General features: G+C 52.8%; 1 protein-coding gene across 1 annotated transcript in view; it reads right to left on the bottom strand.

Annotated features, from left to right (window-relative positions):
• Positions 1-19,082, bottom strand: part of ADCY5 (adenylate cyclase 5) — a 177,349-nt gene that overhangs the window by 36,541 nt on the left and 121,726 nt on the right. Inside the window, exons 4-9 of the mRNA XM_003412959.4 lie at positions 12,934-13,045; positions 11,230-11,357; positions 8,855-9,013; positions 7,608-7,749; positions 5,015-5,155; positions 682-704 (exon numbers count right to left, since the gene is read on the bottom strand). Coding sequence (XP_003413007.2) covers positions 682-704; positions 5,015-5,155; positions 7,608-7,749; positions 8,855-9,013; positions 11,230-11,357; positions 12,934-13,045 — 705 coding nt within the window. The remainder of the gene's footprint in view (positions 1-681; positions 705-5,014; positions 5,156-7,607; positions 7,750-8,854; positions 9,014-11,229; positions 11,358-12,933; positions 13,046-19,082) is intronic.

Raw genomic sequence — 19,082 nt, forward strand, 5'->3', positions numbered from 1 at the left:
TCCTGAGATGAAGGTAGGGCTCTCAAGACAAGACTTCTGCTGCAGGGACTGGGCTTACCTGGGATCTTGAACTGGGATCAGGGCACACTTTGGGAAACCAATTTCATGACTTCTGGATGCCAGATTTGAAAACCGTGTTTCTCAGGGAGGAGCCCAGACCTTGAGCAGAATGTCTGATGGTCCTGAGAGGAGGGCATCTCCTCAGGGGCACTGGGCTGTGGTCAGGGCTGCCGGCCAGCATGCAAGTTCTGCATTTTCCTGAGGTAGCTGCATGCGTGTGTGCACAGATATGTGTGTACATGTGTGTGCACATGTGTGGAAACATGCACACATGATGTACCGGCATGTATACATGCACACATAATGCACATGTGTGTTGTGGCATTGCATAGTGTGAGCTTGTGTGTGCAAGTGTGTGTGTGTTTATGTGTGTGTATAGCTGAGATCATATGGGAAGTGCTGAGGCACAGCCCTTCTACCAGATGGCCTGGCCTCCTGGGCTGCTCTGGCCTGTCTGGGGGACTCTGCCTGACTCTCTGTCAGCCGTGATGGACCCTATGCACTCCCAGCTAGGACTGTATGTGGGATCATTTCCATGGAGGGTAGGGAAACCAAGTTATAAGGTAGATTTAGAGAAAGCCCTCAGACCAGAAGAGCAGGAATTAAGGTCATGTTACTCACTTGTCCTTGGGGTCTTCAAAGCCCTAAAAGAAAGGGAAAAAGGGAGAGAAAGAGAGGAGTATAAGAACAGAGAGTCCTGAAAACATGGGGCCTTAAGAGGTGGGAGCTGAGGGAGGGGCACCTCATTTTCTCTCGGAGTTCACTGCAGTGTCTGGACGGCCTGGACGTAGAGAGGACTGTCACTTGGTAGTTCTTGCATTCCTTCCTTTCTTCTTTTGTCTGGCACATACTGCCAGCTTCTTCCTATGGGATAAGCTCTCTGCTAGATGCAGGATGCACTATGACTTCATTTCGTTCACTGGAAAAATCCACGTGTCTGAGCTCTTCCTGTCCCCACAGACCACTTCTTCCCAGAGTTCCCAAAGCTCCTCCTGGACCCAGGCTCACAGGGATCCCTCCCATCTCTGCACTTACTCAGATGGAAATAAGATAAATCCCCGCTGCTCAATCCCACACACGTGCACGTACACATGCACACTCATACCCACAAACACACACATGAACACACATGCACATGGTGCACACAACACACACTCACATATGAACACGGGTGCACACATGCATGCACACACACGTATGAACATGTGTACACACACATACATGCACACTCACACTCATAGACACATGAACACACACATTGCACACTCACACGTGAACACGTGTGCACACACATACGGCACACACATGCACACTCACTCACATGGAGCACACATAAAATCTATTGGGAGTTCGCAATTTTTTTGCTAAGAAAAACAAAGCTCCTGTTACCAGCAACAGCATTTCTGGTATCTGGCATATTCTTCTACGGCCAGAGTTGGTTAGGGGCACAGGAAGTGAGGAATCACCTGCCACAGTTTCGGCTACTGTTCTGTTGTTCACTTACACAGGGCAGAGGTGACAGTGGGAAGAGCTCTTACTGACTGTCAGACTCAAAGTCCTAATGAGAGTCAGTTGATAAAGTACAGGAAAGGACAGACGTTTGTCAGGCTCTGACTAATTGTGGCAAAATGGAGTGTTCCCTAATATGGGAAAGGATTGAGTTATTTCCCCAAAATTTATGTTGAAATCCTAACCCCTATATCTGTGAGGGTGGCCCTGTTTAGAAATAAGGTTTTCTTTTGTTATGTGAATGAGGACACACAGGAGTAGGGTGGGTCCTAAACCTAATCTCTTCTGAGTGGTGGCTTATAAAAGAGCAGAACAGACACAGTGACACGCACAGGGGAAAGAAACCATGTGCGGAACCATGTACAAGCCAAGGAACACCAATGAACGCCTGCAGCTACTGCCAAGGAAGGACACTCCGCTAGAGCTGATGCCCTGATTTGGACTTCCAACCTCCAAAACTATGAGACCATAAATTCCTGTTCTTTAATGCCCGCCACTTGTGGTGTTTTTGTTACGGCAGCACTAGGGAACTAAGACCGGGTGGAATCCAGGGAGGCACTGAAACAGGCATGGGTTCCCCATGGCATCGAGGTGGCTCTGCTCTATCCCCCAGCTGAGGGCTCCCAGGACCCTCGCAGCCACTAGCGGCACATCCAGGTGTCCAGCTGTGGGCTCTGAGCTCCTCCCACACACCGTCCTCTGCCCGGCTCATCCTGGTAGCTGTCTGCCCAGGCAAGCCTGCCCCTCTCCTTATTGTCTGAGAATTGCCAGCCCTCCTTCCAGGCCCATCCCACTTCGCTGTCCCAGCCCTAGGCTGGAGGAGCTGGTGTCTCCTTCCTGGGGACTTCCTGTTCCCTGCCTGCCCTTACCATGGACCCAGGGTGCACTCAGCATCAAGTGGCTGCTCCCTCCGGGTGCAGGCCCATCCCTGATGTCCCCAGGATCCCACGGAGCATGACTGGGCTGCCAAGGGTTCTCTTGTAGAACACCAGGTGGTACTGGCCCACTAAATTCACCACATGAGCCAGCAACCATTTTACTACTATGGAACTGAGGCCCACCGAGACTTATTAATACATCTGCTGTTCTAAACAGCTCACAAATACACCTGTTTCTGTCTCTAGTGCTCCTTTGGTCATCTGCTGGCACTGGAGATGGGGCCCAGTCTTTGCTCTGGTGCTGAGCAGGAAGCGGGGTCCACTCTAACCATGCTGGATTCCATGTTAGTGTAGACAGCTCAGCATCAGGCTGGAGTGGTGAACTGACAGCAGGTCCGTGAAGTACTTTGGTCCATAAACCACGGCAGAAGGGTAAGTAGGAACCCAGCTCAACAGACTGGGCTCAAATCGCAGCCCCACCACACACTTACTAGTCCTAGGACAACGATCAAATTATTTCACCGCTCCCAGGTAAGTTTAATACCCAAAGCCAGTCTCATGCCTCGCAACTGCTGGAATCTGTCCTGGTCCCCCAGCCGAGGCTGGGTGGGGCCAGGAGTCTGTATGTGGTGTCAGCTCCTTGGGTGACACTGTTCCCCGCTAGGCCAGGAAGCCTCTTCTCCCACAGGCTCTGCAGAAGCCCTCCAGGGCCCTGCTGTTCTGAACACCTTCCCTTCCCTACTGAGTGAAGCAATAACACCACCCAACTCTATCCATAGAGGACACTTCCCGGGAGCCAGTCTCCTCTGGGACTGTCCTTTCGCCAATTACAGCCCTTCTGTTAATTCTTCCAAGTTCCTTGCCCTAACAATGATTATAACTCAAACTGCCTCCTTCGAGACTCTGAAATAATTAGCTGCTGCTTATACCAAAGAGCACTTTTCAAAAAATTTCCAAGAGTTTTAAACAGAAAGGGACTGACGACCAGGGTTTCCTGCTTGCTGGTTGCTCTCTCTTCACCGCTCAGCCTTCCTTCCCACCCTCGTCTTTTTCTTCCCGACTCTCCATCATCTCCATGTCTTCCTCTTCCTCCTTTCCTCTCTTTCCTTCCACCTGAACGAGAGCCTTCCTCTTTGCTCATCTGCCCTCAATCTTCTCCTCTCTCCCCTCACCCCTTCCCTCCTTCTTGATCATCCTGGTGATGTGAGTTCAGAGACTGCGGGTGACCATTTCAGGAGGAGGACAGAGGGGTCTGCCAACTCTCTCTGCTTTGGGAGGGCCTTTGGGGGAGGGAGCAGTGGATGGAACCCTTTGATGGTGCAGACAGGTCTGTGGACATCCAACTTCAAAGCCTGGATGGCAGACCCGGCCGCTCCACCTCTGCTCCCTCGTGGCGCTGGTGTTCCCTGAATTGCTTCTCTGCCACCAGAATTTTAAAAAGAGGCCTTAACTCTGTTTTTCTTCCTTCTGTACATCTTCCTTAAACATCTGTCATCTGCTACTGATTATCTAAAAAGCAGCAGAGTACCTGGTCCTGGCTGTTGTCTGACTCACTTGGACTCCCATGGACTCTATCCTTAATCCCTACTGCTGCAGCTTGAATGTACTCTGATGCACAGACTCCAAACTTCGGGATCCTGGTGCCAGTGTGCCCCACTTTGTTCCCTACTCAAGCTCTGTGGGAACAAAGCTCCTGCACCTCTACTCCCCTTGCTCCCCTTGGTGGCCCTGGAATGGAGGAGTAGGCCTGAGACATGGAAGCCAAGTTCTCAGGTCAAAATCAAACACTGCTACTGTATCTTGACTTCTTTCCATCCCTCCTCCACTTCTTTCTACCCCCTGAATTCATCCTTCTAGCGTCTGAGTTCCCATGGTGACAACCCAAGTGTGTGCTGTGATAGCTGGGGGTATCTGTCCCCCAAGACAGTCAGGGTCCTGTGAGATGGCAGTAGTAACATGCCCCACCATGGCCTCTACACATTCACCTGCATTCTCCCACTGGCTGGCTGGAATTAGCGGCAGGGGAGGGGGGTGTTTCTCAACACAGAGAGCAAAGTGGGCCGTATCAAGCACTTTCCAAAAAAGCACAAGGATGGTTTCTGGGAACCTGAGTTAAAGATGTGGTTTCAATTGCCTGGAAAAGGCAGTAGGTGCTGGAAGAGGGTCTGGCTAGCTTGTGCCCACCCAACTCCCAAGGGCCTCACCAGACACGGTTGAGAGAAAGCCAGAGGCTCTGGCTGGACCCCGAGTCCAGCCAGATAGGCCTGCTTCCAGGCTTCGCCAGCAAGCTCTGCCAAAAGGGAGGGAGGAAGGGGCCTCGCTGCTCTGTTCCTAAGCCAAATTAGGCATGCCCAGAGACGGTGTGGCTCATGGAAAGAGCCTGGGGCCAGAAGTCAGCAGTGCTGGCTCCTAGTTCAAAGTTGGGGTGAGCTGCTCTGACAACTTTTCCTTCTATGAATCTCCATATTCCTTCAGGCAACAGGAGGGGCCTGGCCCAGCCCTCAAACCCACAGAAGGCTCTAGACCTGGAGATTGCTGCCCATGCACTCACCCCGTTGGCCACTCACCATCCGCTTCATCTCCTTGGAGACCTGGTTGCCACCCAGGTGGTTGTAGAAGGGGCGCTCAGCGCCCCAGTGTGGCGGGTTATGCCCAATGGAGTTGGCTCTCTGGCGATTCATCTTGGCGATCATGGCCTTCTCTTCTTTCTGGAGAGCAACACAGAAGCATCAGACGGAGGGCAGGGCCATCAGATAAGCCCAAGTGGAGAGTTTCTCATTCCTCCCAGGAAGAAGGTGTCTGGCCAGGTGAGGGATGAAGGCAACCCCTCTCTTCTCCCCACCTAGAGCCCAGAGGTCTGCTAAGATTCTGCACTTCCTCCGAGCAAGCATCCTAAAGCCCCCAAACCCCCTAACTCCAGGCCTGGCCAGCCCAGGTGGGAACAACAGCACAAGGTGGTGAGAGCTGGCTCTGCGAGACAGCAGCAGGGCCTGGGAACAGCCACCATTTGCATGGAATTCTCCCTACAAGCTTGACCACGAGATTCTGACCCCGGCTCCTCATGTCCTTCTTCCCCTGGATGGCCTCAGTTCGCAAAGGCTGTCGGCAGGAGCGAAGCCCTGTGCATCCTTTCCCTGGTGGGTCAGCAGAGGCTGAGCCCCTCTCTGGTCTCCTTGGCAGCCAGGCCAGCTCATGCCTAAGCCTCCCCTTTGGTTACCGCCAAGCTGTGGTATCACATCAGGCTCTGCTCATGGGAAGATAGAGCTCAGTGCAGGGACAGGCTCCACCCACAGCCTCAGGGTGGGCAAAGCCCAGGGTCTGAAAGTGCACAGGGTAGTGATGGAGATGAGGAGACCTGGGATTCCAGCCTCAACTTATCCAAGGTAGGTATGTCCCAGCAGAAAGGGCACTGGGAGAGGCCCCTGCTCCCCAGAAGGCAGCTTTGAAAGTGATTTAGGTCATTTAAATTATTTAGATTCAAGAGCTGATACATGCTGTACAAAGGTACAAATGGTGACTCAGCCAGCCACCTATGTGCCAATGCACTCCCCAGTATCTATTACCTGTCTGTCTGTCTATCCATCCACACAAATGGGAGCAAAAGGTGGAGGGTTTGGAGACGCTCTGACACCTGAGCCAGGCACGCCTTCCCTCAACTCCCTCTGTGTACAGCACTGGGAGGGGAGTCCATCAGATATGAAGATACGCAGAGGGGAGTGCGGGTATGTGTGTGTGGGGGGGGGGGTCACTTTCCCTTTCTGTCTCCATTTCATCCTTTTTGGAGCACTTGTCAAGCTGGAGTAACCAAGATCCAGAGAGCCCAGGAGAAAGGGTGATCCTGCAGCTTAGATAAGGTAGGAAGGTGGGCTGGATGCCTTGTGAGTCAGGAGCAAAGAGGAGTGTATGCCAGGAAAGGGCCGGGGGTGAGATTTCAGTTCATTTACAATCTCGCCAAATAACAAGTAATGTTTAAAAATGTGTCAATTAACCAAAGTTTATTAGTGGTTACCAGGGGTGGGCAGGCTTGGGGGGTACTGAGTTTCTGTCAATGGCAGTGGAATAATTTGGAAATGAATAGGGGTGATGTTTGTACAACATGATGAATGTAATCAATGGCACCGAATTACACACGTAGAAAATTGTTGAATTGGCAAATGTTTGCTCTATATATCTTTACCACACACACACAAAGAACGTATCAACGAAGCCTTTAGGAGAACTCCTCAAAGTGCCTAGGGTCCTCGCGTCCTTCTCCCCTGCTATCTATAAGGGGCCTGACCCAGCTCCCTCAAAGAGCCCCTCCAGCCAGGATCCATTTCCCAGGTGCTGGAACAGGCCAAGGTGTCCTCTGCTGTCCCTCTTGGGGTGGGAACCTGCCCCTAAAAGCCCCCTTTAAAAATCTGTCATTGCTCTCATCTAAGACTTTCTCTGAACTTTCCTTGCTGCTTAATTATGTCTTTAGTCTAACTTCTCAGGAAAGAAATGCGGAGGCTTTTCTCTGTCCAAGGGCACGGACCAGCAGATAAAGTCAACTGCAATATTCATGAGTAAAAAAAGGCTTTTAAATTTAGGGAGAAATGTAAAATGTTCTCTTCATATGCTTTAAAAATTAAGACCACAGAACATGACACTATTAAAAATAGCACACTGAAGTTACCTAATAATTCAGTTTTATATCTTGGCAAGTTTGCCCTGAGACAAAAGGAAGAAGAAAGAGAAGAGAAAGTGGAGGGGGGGAGATAGAGGTTGAAGAAACAAAGATACATGGGAACATGCAGAGATGCACGTTGAGTTTGGAGAGAGGACAAAAAACCACTTAGTAAAAGGCAAAGAAAAGGAGAGAGATGGAGAGAGAATATACCGTATTCCCGCTTCAGTTCTACCTTGTGGCCTTCTGATATATCGTCGCTAATTTCTTTGACGCCTGTTCCATTTTTACAACAGAAGCCAAATGAAAATGTTTCCTCTGCCATTAGCCTTTGCAAAGCCTCTCTAACCCTGGAGACCGACCCCCAAGATACAGGAGATACAACTGCATATGAAATACACAACTTTACTCTAGAAAAGTAGAAGAAGAGAAGTCGGCAGCAGGCCAAAGAAATGCTCTTCCCCCAAAGAATGGTGCCCTAGCCCCCAGCCCCCCAGCCCCTGCCCACAGACCCGCTTCTGGGTGCAGCGCAGGATGAGGAAGGTCTCAATACTGTGCTCCTTGAGGTAGGCGTTGCGCTCGCCCCCACAGCCCGGCTCCACCTCATAGTCTCCATTCAGGTAGTTGAGTGTGGCCTTGGTGATGTGTATGCGTCTACAGGTGGGGAAGGAAACGGGGGGGGGGGGGGAGGGCGGAGAGTAGAAATTCAGAACTCCAGATTCTATGTAGAACCCGAGTCCAACCCCACACTCAACCACAGCTCAGATCCCTGAGGCCCCAAACTCCTGCTCAAACGCTAATACCAACCTCCAGCCCAACCTCAGCCCAACCTCAGTGTTCCCTACCCCAACCCATGTCCCTCCAAGAGTAACAAGATGGCTCTAGTCGGCCTCTTTCCGGCTCATCCCTACTGCAACGGTGTGGTCTCACACCTACCATCCGGCTGCCCACGAAAACACTGCCCCCAGTCTCATGAACACTGCAAACTGCTTACTTCTGCTCGGAAGGCAGCTATAGCTGTCACTGCGTACAGGCTCAAGGGCCCAGCATCCACACCCTCTTGCTTCTCTTGCTGTTAGTTGCGGCTGAGTCGATTCTGACTCATGGCGACCTCATGTGTGCAGAGTAGAACTGCTCCATAGTGTTTTCGAGGCCGTGACCTTTCAGAAGTAGATCTCCAGGCCTGTCTAACAGGTATCTGATTGGGTTAGAACCACCAGCCCTTTGGCTAGCAATCAAGTGGCTTAACTGTTTGCATCACCCAGGGACTCCGACTTTTCTTATGGGTCCCTAAAAGGCCATCCACTCTACTTCTATTCTTTGGAAATTCCATGTTTTCCCCTACTTGTGCCTCTCCCCACCCCCACCACTCTCACCTCTCCAAATCTACCCCAGCCCTCCAGGCCAGCTCACACTCTACCTCCTACATTTATGTCCTGGCCACCCCAGAAATTATCAGTGGTTCCTCCCTCCCCTAGAACTCTATGACACCTGTCAAATCTCACAAGCCACCCCTGTGCACCCGGGCAAAGGCTTCAGGACAGCTGACACTATGCCTCCACTCTTGGCCTCTCCCACCACACCTCACCTATGGTATGGTGTGAGTAATCTGTTAAATGGAGGAATTTCTACTCAAACTCTGCCAGTGCCAGCCCCCTCCTGCCCCAGCCCCACCTCCTCCAGACAGTTCCCTGGGGGGCTGAGTGGGAAGCTGAGTCTGGGCTCTGCTGCCAGGTCCAGGTGGGCTGGGCTCACTCACCCCGCCTTGCCTCCAGCCTCCATGTGGTTGGCCAGCGTGACGTCGTTAGACCAGACGTCGAACTGCCACTTCCTGAGACCAAGGACACCGCAGTGTACTCGCCCGCTGTGAATTCCCACGCGCATGTTCACGTTCACCCCAGTCACCTCCCGGACCAACCTGGGGATGGAGCAGGGGTAAGGCTAGGAGAGGGTCAGGGGCCAGGCACGCAGTGTGGGGGCAAGGCTGTAAGGCGTTGGGGTAGGGGTGTCGGAAGGGAAGGTGCAGGGGTCAAGGAGGCACTTCTTTCTGGTCCAGCCCAAACACTGAGTCTGAGACTGTTCACCACCAGGTGGCTGCCGCAGGCAGCACAGGACTAGGGGCGGTGAGGGCGGGGCTGCAGGTGCTTTGCCTGGGCCTGGGTGCTGTAAGTGGCGAGAAGAGCTGTTTCCCAGCTTGGCCACAAGGTGGCGAGGCGCCTGCACACTACAACCCAGAGCCCCACTGTCTCCCTTGACTAGGGCACCTCTGGCCACCACTACCCTCTGTCCATTAAATTGTGCTCAGAAAAAGCAAACACACGTCAGAGCAACTTGGACCAAGCAGGGAAGTTATGGCCACTGCCAACCCCCTTCAGATAATGATCTTGTGGGTAAGACAGAAATGGCTTTTGGATTATCTGGCTCTTGGACTTGTCCACATTGCTGCTTCCTGGACATCAGCAGATGATGGAGAAAGGTGGCTGAGTTTCCAGAGAGGACATATGTCCTGCTGAGAATGAAGGAGAGCCCGGGCAGGAGCAGGGGCCCAGGGGTGCTCCATGCCCTAGAAGACAGATCCAATCCCTGCCACGTGCACCATACACTTAGGGACACCCAGTAGTGGGGTCAGGCCCTTTGTGTTACTTATAACCTCTCATGCTCAGGAGCAGCTGGGTGGGGTGGGAAGGAAGCTATATGCCTCTAGGTGTGTGTCTGGGGCTCCCTGGAACCTGCTCAGGGCCTGGGGAAGAGTGTAGGTGCTCTGGGGGATATGTACACAGTTTGCACTTTGTAGGGACTGGGCCTTCCCAACACCCTGGGAATGGGCCCACTTAGCCCTGGGGAGCAGAGTTCCCACACAGACCTCCTGCCCTCCACCCCACCCATCAGTGAGAGGCTGACCCTGCAGGGAAGACTTACACCACCCATCATTTCTCTTGTCCTGGGTCAGATCTGCAAACGTCTTTACTCAAGCTGTTCTTTCCATCCACAATGTCTCTGGCCACTTACTTAGGTTAATGAAATCTCATTCTACTTTCCTGGCTTAGGGAAACCGGATTCCTCAACTGGAGTCAACTGCTCCCTCCTTGAACCTTTCGCAATACTTTGCTTCTCTTACCTCAGCTGTCCACATGGCATACTTTGTATTAGAAAATGGGAGTACTGGCCTCTCTCCCTAATGGACTCTGTTTCTGAGGATGGGGCCTGACTGTCTACCCCTGCCATGCAGTGGGCACTGGTGAAGCTGTCAAACTGAACTGAGCCAAACTGAATGGACCCAGTCACCTTCCTGTCCGAGGCTAATTCTAGGGTCCAACATTACTGAACTTAGATCCACTCTTGGACCCGCCCACTGGCTCATGTGTATGTTTGGATAATCCACGTTTTTCAATGAACCAGTCTCCTTCCAAGACCAGCTGTGATCAAGAAGTGGCCAAAAGATTCTTTTTACTATTGCCCACAGGAGGAATGCATTCTCTTAAAATGGGAACACCTGTGTTGGAATCCGCCTCAAAAACCAGTTGCCACTGAGTCAATTCGAGCTCATGGCGACCCCACGTGTTACGGAGTAGAACTGCTCCGTATGGTTTTCTTGGCTGTGGTCTTTAAGGAAGCAGATCACCAAGACTTCCTTATGTGATGCCACTGGGTGGGTTCGAACCACCAACCTTTAGGTTAGCAGCTGACTGCAAACCATTTGTGCCACCCACCTAGTAGCATTACCTTGGGAATTGTTTAACCCCTGTGAATCCAACATTCCTAGCTGGGAAGACATGGGGCCAGTGGGCCCTGCACCACGCTAGGTGGCTGTGAGAAGGCAGGAGGTCACAAGCCACACGTACCAACAGCAGCTTCTCCTGGGAACTGAACCTGCCTGCTCCTGCAGGCCGTGAGTCTGCACCACTCTCCCTTCCTACAGGACCTGCTCCTCTGGGAAAAGCTGCCCAGCCTGCTGCAGGTAGCAGGGGCCCAGGGAAGGCAGGAAGCCAGGAATGCAAATCAACCCCAAAACAGCTGGGTGGTCCATGGGAGAAGGCTTGGCCCCATGTTTCCCTGCCTACATCGGGTCAGCTGGGTGGGCAGCCGGGCAGGCAGCGGGGCGGTGGGACAGCCCTCCTGGAGCTGGGCACTTACGAGATGGCCTCAATCATATCCATGCCCATCTCCACGCAGCAGTGGGCATGGTCGGCCCTCGCTTCAGGCAGCCCCGAGACGCAGTAGTAACAGTCCCCCAGGATCTTAATACGTAAACAGTGATTCTCCTGGAAAGCAAATTCATTTAAAAAATTAAAAATAGTAGGAAAGAGGAGTGGGAGGGGAAGACGTGGGAAGCAAACAGATTCACCCTGTGCCTGGAATAACTTGCCTTTTAGGGCAGCGAACACAGACCCAGTGCCAGGACGAGGCCTGATTCCGGCCAACCAGCTTATCAGGGGTCACGGAGGAGGGAGGGGAGGGTTTCAGGCTCAGCAACTCACTTTGAATGACCCACTGCTGAGGCCCAAGAAGGGTTTAGTTGGCCCACTGAGGCTCAAACCCTAGAGCAGTCGTCAGCATAAGAATGCCCCATACCTGAGTGTGGGAGCCCCCTGCCCCATCCCTGGACTACAGGTCCCTGGGAGTATGGTATGAACAGTATGTATGAGCAGTTTTCTCATTCTTCTTCTTCTTTTTTTTTTTTACCGAAACACCGAGGCCGACAGGAGCCTTAACCACAAGCTAACCTGCCCCTCAGCATTAGACCTGCCTGAGATTTTTAGCAAAAACTGTTTCGCTTAATCAGCAAGCACATGTGTGTTGAGAGAGCAGTAGAGCTTCCTCTGGTACCTGCCCGCTGTGGCTGCTGGGCAGCGGGTGCAGCAGGGCCACCCTGGCAGGCCCAGGTCCGTAACTGGGATAGAGATGGAGCGTAATTAACCAACATTTACAAGCTGTTCAGATCTGGCTCCCAGAAGTTACTTCTCGAAGCTGGAGCCCTGGGACTCAATTGTCCAGAATCATGAACTCTTGTGTGAGGCCCACCCAATGCCCCAGTGCTAAGTAGCTATCTGTTCACCTCATTTGTGCTCATTAATGAAAGCAGATAGTGAGGTGTGAGCCCACCATCTGATGCCCCCTGTGACCCTGACATCAGCACTTTGTCAACGATCTGGCCTAGTGTCCTCTGAGGGCAAAGGGGAATGTGTTCAGATGTTGGCAGAAATGGCAACGAATGGCCCTGTGTGTATGACAACTCTGCAAGGGCCCTAAGCTTCACCCAGGACCATGGAAGGAGGGAAAGGGTGACAGAAAGGACCTAATAAATGAATGTGCTGTTCACCATGGCCTGCTGTAGGGTGTTACTTCCAATTTGTCCCTAAATTGAAGAGTTTTCTTTCTGGAAGCCTCAGTGGGTGGCACATGGCTAGGGGTTCACTCATTCTCTTATCACTCTGGGCCAACTTCATCAGCAAAGTAGCTCTCTGGCACCTAATTTTCCCTCAGCCAAAACAGAAATCACCCTGGGGTCTGGGCAGTACCACCTGCATGCCTCGCCACTCATTTCCACTGATGTGGGATGTGGAAGGCTCACCCAGTCTCCCATGTGGCTGGGGACGCTTCTGAAAGCTTCTCCAACTGAGAGTGTTGCTGGGGCTGACATGGACACATGGACACACAGCCACACCGCTGCGGCCCCCTTTGCCCATGCCCGGATCCCAAATGTGGGCTCCACACAGCTGGGCACACCTGGCGGGTTGTCCGTCCCTGGGGTTGGCTCAGTGGGCCCCTGACCACAGCGCCCACCCTCTGCAGGCTCAGGCACATGGCTGCCCCCGATGCAGTGGGTGGGTGACTCACCGCAGCCAGCTTGTCGAAGCGGGCAAAGAGCTCGTTGAGGGTCATGACCAGCTCCTGTGCAGTGCACTGGGATGCCAGGCTGGTGAAGCCCTCGATATCAGCAAACAGGATGCTGGGGAGACAGGTGAGGAGAGAGCCCTGTGAGAGAGGAAGGCAGGGGATGGATCCAGAGCCCAGCCTGGGGCTCCTCCGCCTCAGGAGGGCTGCTGGCCAGCGGGAGTCCTGGGGAGCCCCAAAGGGCTGTTGGGTAGGGGGACCCCAAATGGCTGTTGGGTGGGGGACAAAGGGGACTTGCACTGGAGAGTAGAAGCCGCTGGCCCCTCTGCCAGCTGGGACGCACTGATCTGGGCCTCCACTCCGCAGTATCTTTCTGTACCCTACCAGCACCCACACCCTCACCCAAGGGGAAAGGGGGGAGAAGGGGGTTCGAGGCCTGGGAGCATGCTGCCTGAGGTGAGCACAGACGGGGTGACTAGGACTGGAACCCAGGCCCCCCAATTCGGAACTGCTGCTCTGGCCAGGCCCTGTTTGACCTCTGAGCAGCCCTCTCAAGGCGAGCTGACTTTATTCATCCGCTCTGGAAAGCGCCTCAGGCCAGAATGGTGGCCGGCAACGGTCTCGCTGCCCAGACTCATACACAAGAAAGCTGGCCCAAGCCTTCCATCCTAAGAGAGTCCTCTAGAAGGGACAGATTAAAAGGGGCCCAGAGAGCAGAGAGGGGGAGACACAATCCAGTCAGCATCTCTGGAAGCCCCCCAAATGCATCTCTGCCAGCTCCTTCAGCCTCGCCCCTGGGTGCCCCGCGAATGCTCCAGCTAGCCCCATGATGAATCTTTTATCCATTTCTGGGGCTCACATTCCCTAGATTGAAAACGTCTTCCTTTATCTTTCCTAATGGACTATCAGAGGTAAGGCCCAGGGCCAGAATGTGTGAGGGCCCCTAGAATCTTCTTAAAATAGACACAAAAATGGAGTAACTCTCCGGCACTGAGACTGTCCTTGTGGCCAGACGCTGAGCTGGGAGCTTCCAATCTGTCGTCTGACTGAGTCCTTCAAACAGCCCCACAAGAGAGGAACTGGTTTCTCCATCTGACAGGTGAGGAGCCGGGGTCTCAGAGAAGCTGGCTGGAGACTGAAGAGCAAGGAAGCAGCGTGGTAAGGGTTCTCCTCCGAGGCCTGTGCTCTTTCCACTATACCACAGGGACTCTTCAGGCTCAAGAACCATCTCATTATTTAAATGAAGAATGTAAAATTAAACATATTTTATTACTTTATTCTGAAAATGTGTGCCAGACACTGCTCTAAGCAAATACCAGCAGGGTGACCCGTGATATTTGCTTACTAATTCATTTAAGCCTCACCACCATCCCCTGAGGTTAAACACCAAAAACCAACTGCCATTGAGTCGATTCCGACTCATGGTGACCCTATGGGACCGAGTAGAACTGCCCCATAGAGTTTCTAAGGAGCGCCTGGTGGATTTGAACTGCCGACCTCTTGGTTAGAAGCTGTAGTGCTTAACCACTACGCAACCAGGGCATCCCCCTGAGGTTAGTGTCCTTGTTTTACAGGTGAGAAAACTGAAACACAGAAAGGTTGAACCACCTGCCCAGCACCACACAGTAACCTGCTCCAGAGCCCAGGATTCGAACCAACAAGGATGATTCTGTCTCTTTTGGCTCTACGTTCATCTAATATGAATAAAAGCACACTTCAGTGGTCTGGCTTTGTATGTGGGGTTGTTGTTGTCGTTGGGTGCCATTAAGTCAGCTCCAATTCATGGCGACCCCATATACAACAGAACAAAATATTACCTGGGCCCGGGCCATCTTCAGAGCCCTGGTGGCCTAGTGGTTAAGATCTCGGCAGTTCAATCCACCAGCTACTCCTTGGAAACCCTATAAGGCAGTTCTACTCTGTCCTATCAACTCGATGGCAATGGGGTTTTGTTTTTTGTTCTGTTTTGTTTTTGTTTTTGGTGCCATCTTCGTGATCGCTGGTATCCTGGAGTCCATTATTGTGGCCACTGTGTATTTTTCATGCTTTCCTACCTCGGGGGCTTATCTTCCAGCACCGTATGGGGCAGTCTTCTGTTGTGATCCGTCGGGTTGTCATTAGCTGATTTTTGGAAGCAGATTACCAGGGGCTTTCTTCTTTGGCTTAGTCTGGAAGTTCCACTGAAACCTGTCCACGATGGGTAACCCTGCTGGTATTTGAAATACCAGCTTTCAGCACCATAGGGGAGGTAAAGGGGCCCCCATGAGCTGCCATAGGTGGGCTCGTGCTGGCTGCTGCAGCCCCTTCAGCTGGGGTGAGTGTGGGGCTCCATAAAGAGTGGGCACTCCTGGCAGCTGCTCCCCAGCTCATTCAAGACAAACCATAGAGAGGAAGTGGAAACAGGCAGGGCCACCAGGGAGCTTGTCCCTGGGCTTCGGCCAGGCTGTTCTACCTTCCAAGAAAAGTACAAGAAAGACAGCAGCCCCCCAGGCTCAGAGCCCCCCCAGGCTCAGAGCCCATGGTTCTTTCCACATACTGGCTCCTCTGGCCACTTTGATCCCAGCCTGGATCAGCAAAGCCAAGTGCAGGAGGAAGGCTGAAGTGTGGGAGAAAGGAGGGGATGTGGAAAAGAGATGAGACAAATGAGGGGAAAGATGGGGAGGGGGCAGAGAGGAGAGAGCGAGACACTGTCCCATTAGCCACAGGACTCAGACGAGCCACTCCAGAGCTGGGGGAAGGGAGGAGCTCAGAAGATAAACAGGAGTGCAGGATTCTCCATCAAGCTTTGCTGCGACACCCAAGGTCCAACATGGCAGCACAGAGGGAGGCTATGGGGTGGACAATATGCTGAGGTGTTCAAGGAGCTGGTGAGGTGAAGCTGTGATGCCCCAGAGGCTGATCCCAGCTCCCTCCTGTAAGTAGAGAACCCCCTCCTGGCCCACCTCCACCTTCCTACCTCTTAGATGGCTGCCTCACTCCACACAGGGAGGAGGAGAAGGTCTCTTCTCTCAACCTACGCATAGTCGCCCCTCGGTATCTATGGGGGGTTGGTTCCAGGATCCCCGCGGATACCAAAATCCACGGATGCTCATCCGTTATGTCAAATGGCATAGTATTTGCATACAACCTACACACATCTGCCAGGACACTTTAAATCATCTCTAGATTACTTATACTACCTAATACGAGCTAAATGCTGTGTAAATAGTTCTTATACTGTATTGTTTAGGGAATAATGGCATGGATAAAAAGGTCTGTACACGTTCAGTGCAGACCCAACCATCGTAGGCCTGACCAAATAGCACACATCAGCAACAACGTAAATTTTTTCCCCTGAATATTTTTGGTGGGAAGTTGGTTGAATCTGAGAGGATGCTGAACCCACGGATACAAAGGACAGGCTATAAAAGCACCGATCCCGTAGCTGCTCTGGAAATTCTTCTTTAATCCTCAGGAAATCAAAACCAAGAGGATTTGGGGTCAGGGTCAGCTGCAAGTGAGGCGAGAAACATGTTCAGTGAGTGTCCTCTTGGCTAACGTTAGTTATTTCAGACACAAAGCTGGCACACACCATGCCCAGTGGTGGTTCCACCCCAGACCCAAGGATAGGCAGCAAAAGCCTGGCTTTGGGGGCTGGTGAGACCCCCATGATAGGAAGGAAAATGTCCCCTAACCTGGCAGAGGCAGGGACCACTACTGGGCAATGCAACCCACAGCACCAAGCAAAGGAGATGCAGTGAAGAGGAAGAGAATGGCCACTGGCCACCCTGCGGAAACACGCAGATGTGAGCGGACCCAGAGGCCTGGGGTGCAAAGCCTCACGTCACTGAGCTTGACCGCTTGTTCCTGCCTAGCTTACCGGCCACGTGCAAGAACAGGCCTGTGCAGGTCTGAAGCCATCCATGAATTACGAGATGGGCAGGGCTGTGATCAGTTTTCCTCGTCCACAAATGACCTTCCTGGGGCTTAGAGAGCATTTTTCTCCACTGCAGTTCTTATCACACTAGACCAGTGGCTCTTGGGTCGGGTGTCCCTTAGAGCCCCCCTGGGAAGCTTTTATATAGATGGGTCCCATAGCCCCACCCCCAGAGAGGCTAATTTAACTGGTCTGGGGTAGGGCCCAAATTGCTTCTTTTCTGTTCTATTTTAAGCTTCCTGGGTGATTCTAATATGCAACCAGGGCTGAGAATCACTGTAGCAGAGTTTAAATGTTGCCTTCTCAAGGAGGCTTCCTTAAGCCCCATATTTAAATTTGCAGCTCCTCCCAGATGCCTGTCTCCCTTCCCTGCTATATTTGTCTTCGATGTACTTTTACACTGTTTACTATTTATTATTATTATTATGCTATTGTCTATCTCCTCCCACCAGAATGTAAACTTCTTGAGGGAAGGATTTTTGTCTATTTGATTCCCTGCTACACCCCAGCTCTTAGTATAGCATCCGGCACACAGACTCTGAGCTCAATACATTTGAGGATGAATGATTGAATGAATGCGTGACTGAATGAATGAATGATCACATGAATGGATGGATGGGTAGGTGGGGCAGTCCATGCCACCGCTGTATCTCCCCTGCCTACACCTAGCCCAATGCCCAGGACACAGTAGGTGCCTAAAATGTATTTGATGAGTGAAAGATCAATGTTCATGATTCCACAATAAGAGGCAAGACCAGTAACTCCAAAGTCTGAGCTCTTCCTTCTACCCTTTGGGGCCTCTTGGGCCTCCCAGCATGTCACCTGAGCACCAGCCAGTGGGGTTCATGCCTGGTAGCTTCTTGGCTGTGTGCCGGGAGACATGGGAAACTACACGGGTGTGTGAGGAGCTGCCAGGTGCTCAGCAAGCCTGACCCTCACTCAGTCTCTCAGTCTCCTTCTCTAAGGCTCCCTCCAGAGGCTCTAAACAGCTGCTAAGGAAGTGGAGAGGAGCAGGTGGCTGTGGCTCCCTTCCTTCAGGTGAGTGACAGAGGGAGCCAGCAGCTGGGAGGAGAGCCTTCAGGCGGGGCCCCTAACATGGCGGGGTCTCGGACAGGGTCTCTGAGGCCCCAGCTCTGAACGCCACGCAGCCTCCTCTCCACATTTACGGAAACTCGGCCACCTCCACACTTCCCCACTCTCTGGTCACGTCTCTGCCGCCCTGAGGGTGGATTCTGTGTAGTGACTGTCACCTCAGGAGACTCCTCCACGTTACAAGGCATACTCAATGGCAGACTGTCTGTTCTGTTGGCCAAGTCTGCTCCTAGGTAATTTAGAAAGCCATTTTACAACCCCGGCCAGGCCCAGGCGTGCAGTGCAGTGCTAATTCATCGATTAGCTCACACTTGAGAGCTAATCTTGGCAACACTACCGGCCCTCACAGCAAGTGCTCAGGAGCTGGGCAGGACCCACTCGGGCTGTGCTCCTCCCTAACTGCCTGCCATCTATCAATCAGGGTTCTCTGCCTCCATTCTGGAGGCAAAAGCGGGAGGCACTTGGTCCCAATTACGACAACAGGTCCTTCAGCCTCCCCAAGCTGCTTCTGCTCAGCTTTACTCCGTGCATGTTTTGGTGAGGTGAATTCCTTGCTTTTTTCCCTCTCATAGCCAGCAGGCCCTGTAACTTTATAAAGATGTCCGCGTAGGCCCATGGTCACACGCAGAGACCCAGCTGGGGGAACCCCAGTCTGCAGCATCTCTGACCACCTGGGAGCTGGGTTCCCTCAGTGGTTTGGGCATGATGGCAGTGCTAATGCCCTTCCCCCAGCCGGCCAGCTCTGTATCCAGACCGTGCTGGGCTCTGGCACAGAGACGGCTCACGCAATGCCGCCAAGATGCAAACCTTCTGGCAGGGTGGGGACCAGGAGGAGCAGAGGCCTGGGAAGGAGAGGTCATGGGGTAGGAGGCAGGAAGGGAGTATGCCCAGGTCTCAGCCCAACTTCCAGTATGTTGGGCCCGGCGGGAGCTGAAGGGCGGGGGGAGCAGGGCCTGGCAGGGCAGAAAGCACCCTGGAGGACCCAGTGTGTGCCTGGGGAGGACAAAGTAGCTGGGCATCTGACTTGGCCACCTGTGTCTTCTTGACCAAGAGAATGGTCCTCTGCCATGTGCCCTCCATTTTCCCCAAGTCACACAACTTGGAGAGTCATCTGGGATCACAGCCCTCGTAAGGTAAAGGAGGA

The sequence above is a fragment of the Loxodonta africana genome, chromosome 1 (assembly GCF_030014295.1).
Source record: "Loxodonta africana isolate mLoxAfr1 chromosome 1, mLoxAfr1.hap2, whole genome shotgun sequence".
In the NCBI taxonomy this organism is placed as follows: Eukaryota; Metazoa; Chordata; class Mammalia; order Proboscidea; family Elephantidae; genus Loxodonta; species Loxodonta africana.